The following is a 10,542-nucleotide window of genomic DNA, read 5'->3' as shown; positions in this document are numbered from 1 at the left end:
ACATAACCGGGACTAAACATCTTCAGGAGAAAAATAAACGAAATTGTAGGGAGACATCTCTTATGATGTGTGAGATTCGAACCCAGGACCTCTTTCCTCGTGTATAAACTCCTTACCAATTCAGCTGTACACCACATGTGACAGGGTCCTGGACACTCTCCTTTTGAATTGACCTGTGGGGTACATTTAATCCCGGGTGGGAGACCTTTAATCCGGGTTGGTGACACCAACCGGGACTAAAAGGTCACCCTTTAGTCCCGGTTGGCATTACCAGCCAGGACTAAAGGTTGAAGGACCTTTAGTCCGGGTTGGTAACACCAACCGGGACTAAAGATGGCCTACTGCGAAAGCGTGCCAGGACAGGAGTCTTTAGTCCCTGTTGGTAACTCCAACCGGGACTAATTCTTCCTTTACTCCCGGACGTAAAAAATACCAAGACTAAAGCCCAAAATCGAAGCGGATGAAAGATCATTTCTCTACTAGTGGACTATGTGCCAGGCTGGATGTGGTAACTTGCTTTTGCTTAACTGTTGCAACACTCTTTGTGGACGATGAACATCGATTGTAAATATGAATGATTTGCTCTAAGTTCGTACCATCCTAGGGCTTGATGCCTAATACTCCCTTCGTCCATGAAAAAATACAATTCTAGTACCACATCATGTTTTAGTATCTTAAATTTGACTAACTATAGATAAGATATTATTAATATTGATAATATCAAATAAATACTATTAGATTAATTACAAAATGTATTTTCAGCCATATTCATTTCGTTGAAATTTGACTCATGCTGCTGTTGCTTATGTTGATTTGTTATGAGAGAAAAACACTATTACTTCACTAAAAAATACTGCTGAAGAATAGGACCTTTACAATAAACTGATTTAAAGCTATAGGGCACAAGCAACACGCGTACCAGCCTAGTAGTTTCCATTGCCGCCGCTGTAGGGCACAAGCATGCACTATGGCACCTACTCTGTTCCGGAAGCATATCATTCTCACTTAGTCAAACATTTTTATTTTAACTATATGCATAATACTCCTTCGGTCCAAAAAAATGCAACTGTAGGTTGGTGCCAGTTAAAGTGACACATGTTTGACTAAATTTCTAGTGAATAGTATTCACATTTAATGCTCCAAATTAATTTTTTATGAAAATATATTTTATAATTAATCTAATGATATTTATTCGATATTATATATAATGATACTTTTTATCTATAATTGATCAAACTTAAGATACTAAAACATGACATTGTGCTAGAATTGCTGGAACGTTGTAGTAAGAATTATTGGATTAATCATTGAATATATTTTTATAATAAACTTATTTAGAAATATAAATATTATTAATATTTTCTACTAACCTAATTAAACTTAAGAAAGTTTAACCTGTACAAAAACTCTACGTGACTCTCTTTGGGACAGAACGAGTATCAATATAGGGACATCGCAAAAAGCTGACTAATTAAGGCTAGACCTAAACGCTCCAGCTCGGTGGTTCAGCAGTATTTGACGTTTCTAAAAAAAAAAAGGAGTATTTGACATCTTCTCTCACCTAATAAAAGCAACAATAGTAAAGAGTTGTAATCTTATACCGACGTGGATGAGAGACGGAGAAGAGAGAAAAGAGAAATGTATTGTTAATTTACAGTCGACTTATGTATGAGAACTAAGAATTTTTTTGAGAGAAAAAATAGATCACAAATAAATCAACTACTATATATATGACTAAGCTCATAAGTACACCATAAATATATACGTACAACCACTAGACAACTGTATTACTATTAGGACCAATAGTCCAATACTGTTGTATCCTGAACCAAAGTACCGGGACCTGCCATGACAGCACCTGCCAACTGCCATGCATAGTTTTCGTCGCCGCCGCTGTCCGGGCACAAGCATGCATATGCACCATGCCACCTGCAAATAAAAGGGACAACGCAAGAGCCGTGTTTGGTCACCTCCGATCCTCGAGAGCGGCAAGCTAATAAGGCCGGGGTGAGCGTGCAGCTATCACCGACACAGCATGGAACCCACGCCGGCGGCGCCGCGCGTCCACCTCCAGTCCCCGCAGACTGCCGTGCCGACGCGGGCGGTCGAGCCTGGGCGGACGCGCCGCATCGCCGTGGCCGCGCCCCCGCTCCCGGCGGCCGCGCTGCAGCGGCGCACACGCGTGGTGCTCTACTACCGCGCGGACGCTGGAGAGAAGGGGGCCTCACGGCTGTGGGAGGAGGCGATGTGGGCGAAGGAGTCGCTGGGCGAGGCCGTGGCCGACCACCCGGAGATGGCCGGTCGGCTCCGGCGCCACGCGGACGGGGCATGGGAGGTGAAGCTGAACGACGCCGGCGTGAGGCTCGTAGAGGCCACGGCGGAGGTCACCCTCGACGAGTTCCTGGAGGCCGTCCAGGACAAGGACCGGGCGTGCAGCTGGGAGGCCGCGCTGGCTCCGTGGGTCGACGTGAACGCGGAGGACCCCGACGTGAGCGCGCTCGTCTACGTGCAGGTAAGCTCCATGCCCATGCCAAGCGCATCCACCTTGACAGTGACAACAGCCGGCCGGCGATCCATGGCGCGCGCGTGCGCCGTAAGCCGGTAACAAGTTCAAATCTCAAATCCATTGCTAGCAAAGATGTGTTGGACCTTGGCATAACTTAGTCAAAACTAAAGAATTTGACTTAATAAAAACACAAAGTTGTCATTTTAATCTATAATACTGTTCTCATAACGACTATATTTTCTAGTATTTGTGTATTCTAAATTATAGAGTCCACTTTAACTTTATCTTAAAGATAAACTACTTGACCAAGTTTGTAGAAATTATATTAACAACTACAACAACAAATTAGTTTCTATAAATCGATAATGAAATATCTTTTGATAATGCATTCATTTGGTATTTTAGATATTAATATATTTTTTCTAAAAAATAACTGTCAAAATTAAAGAGTTTGAATTAATAACAAAATAAAGTGAGTTATAATTTAGAGAGAGTATTAAATAGATGACATGGGCCAATATACTTGTCCTTAGAAAATTAGGCGCTAGAAGGTGAGCATTATGGCAAAATCAAGAAAAATAAGGCACTATGAGGACAAGAGAAAAATCGTAGCTTAATAGTTGTTCTATACTTGAATGAATGAGATATGGAAATTTAAAACGAGATGGCACTAGCCTCTAACTCAATACATGTTCTCCAAGCTATTTATGATTAACTATTTTTTAGTGGTAGGTGACAGCACGTCATCGGCAAGACATCTATGGTGATTTTATTAATCCCATAATATGTCGGCCTGCCTCTTGAAAGTGCAAATGTTTTTTAGTGCACGTGCACATAAAATTTATCATATTTTCATAAATTTTTGAGCTGTTCAAATCTCAACTTTTGTGACAATAATGTGCATTAACTATGAATAAGTTTAGAGTTATTTACAAAACATGCATCAAAGTACTCTCTGATGATGTCACGTTCTCAACTTTTGTGCTATTCATCGGATATGCACCCTACAATAAACCATGCCTGTCTATTCTCCAGGTCATCTTTTTGTCTCTTTTACATTTTATTAGGGAAAGCGTTCACTCGTTGGTTTTGAAAGACACCCCATCAATATAAATATACTACCTCCATCTTGCAAAGGATGCAATTTAATGTTTAGTTCAAGTCAAACCATCTTAAATTTAACTGAATTTGTATAAAAAGATGTCAACATTTATGACTCTGATATACTATGAAAAACATATTTTTAAATAGATTCAGATAAATTTAAAATTATTTGACTTAACTAGCAGTATATATCACTTGCAGATTCCACGTTTCCTCAGTGCTCCTGTCTACTGTACATATAGGGGCATCGTAACATCTTCAAGAGTTCCTCATATTTTTCTCCTTAAACTTTATGTTTTCCAACTCCCAAAAGAGTATTGGGAAGAAAAAAAAAAAGAAGATCTTGTCGAATAGTACTCCATATTTCACTTCAAAAAATCAAAATCTTGCTCCCACACACATTTTCCTGCATGTTTTTTTTTTTCCATCGCGAGTTGGCGAACCCTGTCCCATGTAGGTCGCCGCCGCTTCCTTTCGTCGTCGCGAGGACTCCGCAGAGGAGCTCATCGTCGGGGAGGACGAGACCTGCCGGCTGCCGCGGCTTCCCGTGAAGTGTTTCCGTGAAGGAGAGTCACGACGACTTCCCGTGAAGTGTTTGAACGTGGATGCCATCTCCGACGGCAGCGATCTTCACCGCGTCCCCTCCTCCGGTGTTGCCTCCTCACGGTCCCTCCTCTAGTCGAGCTCGCACACGTGAGTGCCACCAGCGGTGACCGGGGTCCGGGCCTGCGCGGCTGCCTCGCCCGTGGCGGCATCCGCGCCTACACTTGCCCGGCGCGGAGGGCTCGCTCATTGCCAGTGTTCGTGGCTGCCGAGGCCGAGCTCGGCACGGGCTGGGTGGTGGTGGCCGCTGCTGCGAGCGACATCGTCGAGGGAGGAGACGACGGACGAGGACATCCCGGTGCCGGTGGAGAGAATTGCGCAGCAGTCGAGCAGGAGATGTTGCGCGGGAACGAGTTGCGGGAAGGAGAAGGCGGCGCGGGAAAACTTCGGATGCGCGCTCGCAGGCCGCGCGTAAGTGACGGTGATTTTGCAAATGCCAAAAGATGAGAAAAGGATATGGGTATGAATTTTTCTTATTTTTCCAAAAAAAATATGGATGGGAAAGGGATATAAGCCATTCTTAGAGATGCTCATCCTTTCTAGAATTGAGCTCAGGGAGTGTATTAGCTAGCCACCTTACCCAACGTGTCAACAATAATATGTCATATCTGTTGAACGAAGATGCCAAATTGATATGATCGATATAGATATAGATATATAGCTACATCACCCGTCAACATATATATATACACGTCTAAATCAATATAAATATTATTTGACTTAGCTAGAACTATATATGGTTTAAATACGGCCTTAAGGGAATACTAGCTAGCCACGTCACTCAACAACATGCCATGTCCCAAATCGATATAGATATATAGCTACATCACCCAACAACATATATGTAATTATATATCCTATCCGATGAAGATGTACGTCCAAATCAAAATAAATATGTAGCTACAACACCCAACAACCTGTCGTTACTCTGACAAAGAAAATATTGTACATTACACCAGCATTACGGATCGAAGTCTCCGTCCTGAGATGCAATTTACTCAACCTAATAATGGTGAAAAAAATGTTGTCTTGATCACACACTCTAGTCACTAACTAATATTATCTTTGTTCTAAATTATTTACGTACAGTTCATGTTGACTTTGTTTTTAAGTTAGCTAAACTTTTCTAGCTTAAACCAATTTTTTTAGAAAATATATTAATATCTACAAATGAGCTATCATAAAATATTTTATGGAGAATTTTATATAACTAATTTGATGTTATAGATGTTGGTGTATTTTTTATAATTTTTATCAAAGTTAAAGAAATTAGACTTAGGACAAAACTAAAGTAACTATAATTTGGATCGGAATGAGCAGTATACAATATACACCTTGCAAAATATTACAAGACTAACTAGCATTCAGACAATTTTTAATGTATTTTTTTCCCAAAACTTCAATCAAAATACTTAAAATGATATTGATAGGAAAAGTCCAAATGTGTGGATTACTTCATGCAACTCTAGTAACGACGATACTACGTACTCTTTTGTGACCTGAGGGGTACATGTTTATAATAGCAATAGCTAACGTTTTGTGTTGTCTGCTCGATCAGCTGACACGGTTCCAGGGTGACGGAGGCTTCGCCGTGGGCGTGAGCTGCAGCCTGATGCTGTCCGATCCCTTGTCACTGGCGAGGTTCCTCGCGTCGTGGGCGCGCACGCACGCCCGGATGAAGGCTCAGAACGACGTCGCCGCCCACCCACTCATGCAGTACGCGAGCTACTTCCAGCGCCCGGGCGCCAGGGGCGTGAGCGTGCTCACCAAGTCCATCCCCCTCGACACTTTCGCCTCCGGCGACGCCGGCGAGACCGTCCTCTTCCGAGCCAGACCCACCACCGCCGGCGCGGGCGCACCAGCCGACCACCACGCGCTCGCCGTCGCCTGTGTCGCCCAGGCGAAGGAACGGCTCGGCGCGGCGGGCAAGGTGCCCCTGCAGTTCCCAATCGTCGTCTTCAACGACATCGACAGCAAGGGAGGGGTGAGCGTCGAGACGTGCGCAGCGGCGTACGGGCAGCCGCGGGGCGGCGGTCGCGCGGGATATAAGGTTGAGGTTGCCCAGTGGCTGGAGCTTGGTCTGGAGGAGCTGGTGCTCAGGGACAGCAAGCCCCTGCACGTGTCGTACAGCATCCTGAACGGTGGCAGCGATGGGCTTGCGGTCGTGATGCCTGACGGCGGCGCTGCCGGTGAGTTCCTGGTCGCCGCGACGGTTCCCAAGTGAAGAACATTTGACAGGCTCTGGCAGCTGGGGCGAGAAGATTCCCGTGCGCCGTCCGATATCTATGATACTGGTTTCAACGGTTTTTAATTTTATCAAAACATAAGAGTTGTCATTTTAATCTGTACTGTTCTCAAACGACTATGTATTTATGTGTAAAATTAAGATACTGAAGGCAATACTGTAAAATAAACAGAAACAGAGTTGTGGCTTTTGAACAAGATTGCTCTTCAAATAAATGCAACTTTTACCCACAAAAGAACAAAAACATTTTCAAGATTTGTGAACCTTCAAGCGCTCTGAAAGCCTAGAAAATCAAATTTATCTAATCTTCAGCCAAATTTATGTCATCTCACTGCTGAAAACAGAGTCTTTACCGAGTGCAAACTGCTTTGCCGAGTGTCAAAAATCGGACACTCGACAAAGACCTTCTTTGCCGAGTGTCGCACTCGGCAAAGAATTGCACTCGGCAAAAAATTCTTTGCCGAGTGCCGGGCACTTTGCAAAAAAGGGCACTCGGTAAAGGACTTCTTTGCCGAGTGCCAGGCTCTCGGCCAAAGCATGACACTCGGCATAGGCTGTCCCGTGTAACGGTGCGGCCACGTCCTTCTTTGTCGAGTGCCTACTGTTAGGCACTCAACAAAGATTTTTTTTTGGAAAATACTTTGCCGAGTGCCTCTGACACGGCGCTCGGCAAAGATTCAATATTTTTTTAAATGACTTTGTCGAGTGCCTAACAACTTCGGCACTCGGCAAAGGGAGGAATTAAAAAAAATATTTTTTTTTGAAATACCTTTGTCGAGTGTCCCTGTGAAGGCACTCGGCAAAGAGGAAATTTCTAAAAAAAATTCAAAAATCCTCTTTGTCGAGCGCCTTATTCTTGGCACTCGGCAAACACCCCGTTTGCCGAGTGCCATGCCCCGGCGCTCGGCAAAGTTTTTTATTTTTGTTTTTGGCCTCCAAATTTTTTGTGCGGCCCTTTTAAAGTACCAGAAACTACTCGTTAGAATTTGAGGATTTTTTGTGGCTTTTTGATATATTTAGTTACTTTATTTCGTTTACTTGATTTTTTTCGAAAAATATAAATTTGAACTGCACGTGGTACGAATAATAGAATTTAATGATTCAAAAAATGATAGTCATGTTACTGAGTGTAGTGTGAGGCCGTATCCAGGAACGGACCCGAAATTTCGGACATCTTGTTCACGAAACATGACCGCGAACTTGCGTGCGAAGTGTTTTTAAATTATATAAAAAGCAAACGAAGTCCGAAAATCATGAAACTTGTTGAAATATCGTGATATCGTATGTGGAGGCTATGATAAAAATTTCAGAAGATTTCGTGCAAGTTGTCACGTACGATGCTTACAAATCAGGACATCTCTACATGTGACAAGGTATCGCCACACGGTAAACTACCTGTCCTAAACGATGAAGATTACAAATTCAACCCAAACATATATGATGGAGAGTTCTATCTAGAAGAGGGGCTACAAGGGAGGTTTGACATAGACTTAACCGAAGAGATAGGAATGGAAGTAGACAATGAAAGGGATGATGACGAGGACGCTGTAGACGAGGTGCGAAATCTGAAGAACATACAAATGCTTGAGCGATTACGTTTAGGCAATGACAATGAAGACAACATTCCTCCTTCGGATAGTGTTGATGAGTTGGACAATGTTGATAGTGATGACGAGACCTATGATCCAGCTAATCTCAATCATGAAGATTATTTCTAATACATGTAATACTATGTTTTTTGTAATTATGTTTTGTTCATTTTTGCATATATTTCTAATATATGTATTGCTATGTTTTTTGTAATTATGTTTTGTTCATTTTTGCACATATTTCTAATTACGTCTTGTTTTTCTTTTTTACTGCAGGTGATTGAACAAAGACGGCGGGCGACCGTCATAGGTCCGTGAACTCGATTTACCAAAGACCACGCCGGCTGTAGGAGGAGGCGGAGGGGGCGGCAGATGGATCGAACAGGAGGAGGAGGAGGACCGCCGGCCGTAGGAGGGGGCCGTCTCCTCCCACGTCGCGTTAGGAGGAGCTAGAGGAGGAGGTGGCACCTGTGGATGAGTCAGACAAGGAGCTGGTTCGGCAGACGGAAGAGGAGGAGGGGCCGCACGAGGACGACGAGTGGGAGGCGACAGGAACGGGTTCCACTTCCTCCGACTCCTCTTTGAGTGTCTACTTGCGAGGTCCCACGAGCCTCCCACAGGTTCTGCTTTCTCACCAACGCCCAGTGATTCGCCCCAAAGGGTAAAAGTAAGTAACTTTATATGTTATCACCACTACTTCATATGATATGATGAAAAAAAAACTAATAATTTTTCTTAATCACTTGTGCAGGAACTGGGTGGTTATGTCGGGTGGTAGCGCATGGCTAGTCAATGGCATCCTGGGTCTTCTGTGCAGGCAACACTTCCCCGGCATTGTCATGTACACATCGAAGACGGAGCCGGCCTACTCGTTTGACCACTACGTCGTCGCCCTTGATGCGGAGTACCCCAACAAGGCAACGCGGGTGAAGGCAGAGTTTTGGGTAAGTCTCCCTCGCACAACATTGCTCAATACGTCACATTCATTGGACTTTTCTTGAAATAATGAATGGATACATCGCTTTTGTATGCAGACTTATTACAGATGCGAGGAGAGATTTGAGGCTACGGCGGAGCAGGTGACTACCAAAGCCTGTAAAAAACTCATCACCTGACATGCATCACGAGGTGCGCATCTAGGCCATCGTAACCTACTACGGGTCGAAGCTTGAAGAGAGGAAAACCAAGAAAGACGCAAGAGAGATGCAGCTGACCCAGGAGCAGTACCTTAAGGTAAATGAAGAACATCAATATTGATTCATTTTGAGATTAAGTTGGTTTAATTTGATCATCTTATATGTCCAATACTTGATGACATGTAGATGATTCCCTGGTGGTGCCAAGCATATCCCGAGTGCTGGACGATGATGGTGGAGAGGTGATTCACGGAGGAGTACCTCAAGATGCACAGGGATGCCCAGGACCATCGTTTGAAGATGTAAAGTCCAGCACACCATCAAGGCAGCCGCAGCCTCACCGAATACAAACAAGCTTGGGTACGCGAATTCATTTATCTATTGTGACGCTCAGTTCTGCCTGATTTCTAATCATCGTGCTATCTTTCCCGCAGTCGGCGTCACATAGTGGCCAGGCTTGCACGGACTTCTAGGTTTGGTGTATGGCCCACAATGGCAGGGCGACGTCCGACGTCTCCTTCAACCTGGAGGACCCGCCCGAGGCATACACGAACCCGAGCGTCCACTCCCGCATCAGTGAGTACATTGAGGTGGCGAGGTCGTTCCATGGGCCAGACCATGATCCGAGCACCCAGGACTTCGATGGAGAGACCATCATGAGGGCGGGGCAAGGCAAGAAACATGGGCGGTTCTGGCTTGGCGACGGCGTCATCGACACGGCCTCTACCCCCTCTCTATCCTAGATCCGAGCACGGAGCACGAGCGAGAGCCTAGCCATTCACACACGGCCGACCGCTGCATAGCACCAGGTCGACACACTCGAGGTTATTCATGTTTTACTCATCATACATTGATCTTTACACATCTTAATTAGCTTTGCATTACTAAAACATTGGAGTGAAAAATTGTAGGCTCGGCTGGAACAAGAAATGAGGCAACGTCAGGAGCTGGAGGCCGGGCAGTAGAGGATGACGACCCAGCTGGAGGCCGAGCGGCAGGCCCAGGCGCAGAGGCTGACGGACATTACGGAGTTCCTACAAGGGCTTAGGCAACGTGTGGGCTTCTCTCTGCCAGCTGGGCTGTTGGTTCCACCTTCGCCTCCGCATCCTGTAGCTGTAGCTACTTCTGTGGGTATGAAAGTTTTTTACTTTCGCTTGTGCTTTGCTTGTATGGCCTCTACCTTCCTAGATTAGCTATTCAAATAATCATGTCTCACATGCAATCTTTTCTCCTTTGTGTAGTCTCCATCTGACGGTGGTTCGAATAATCCACCTCATGCACCTCCGAATGATGGAGCTGGGCCTTCATCACAGTCGCAGTGGCCGAGATGAGTGCACGTTGTATTTTTTTCATTTGTTG

The 10,542-nt window shown here is 44.8% G+C and overlaps 1 protein-coding gene across 1 annotated transcript; it reads left to right on the top strand.

Moving 5' to 3' along the window:
* Positions 1-1,950: 1,950 nt before the first annotated feature.
* Positions 1,951-6,655, top strand: LOC136500499 (uncharacterized). Its single transcript, XM_066495859.1, has 2 exons — positions 1,951-2,512; positions 5,772-6,655. Exons 1-2 carry the CDS (start codon positions 2,036-2,038, stop codon positions 6,435-6,437), a joined length of 1,143 nt encoding a protein of 380 aa, XP_066351956.1. The 5' UTR covers positions 1,951-2,035; the 3' UTR covers positions 6,438-6,655.
* Positions 6,656-10,542: the final 3,887 nt, after the last annotated feature.

This window comes from Miscanthus floridulus, chromosome 13 (genome assembly GCF_019320115.1).
Source record: "Miscanthus floridulus cultivar M001 chromosome 13, ASM1932011v1, whole genome shotgun sequence".
Taxonomy (NCBI): Eukaryota; Viridiplantae; Streptophyta; class Magnoliopsida; order Poales; family Poaceae; genus Miscanthus; species Miscanthus floridulus.
The sequence above is the reverse complement of the archived record's forward strand: the minus strand, read 5'-3'. Positions and strand labels throughout refer to the sequence as shown.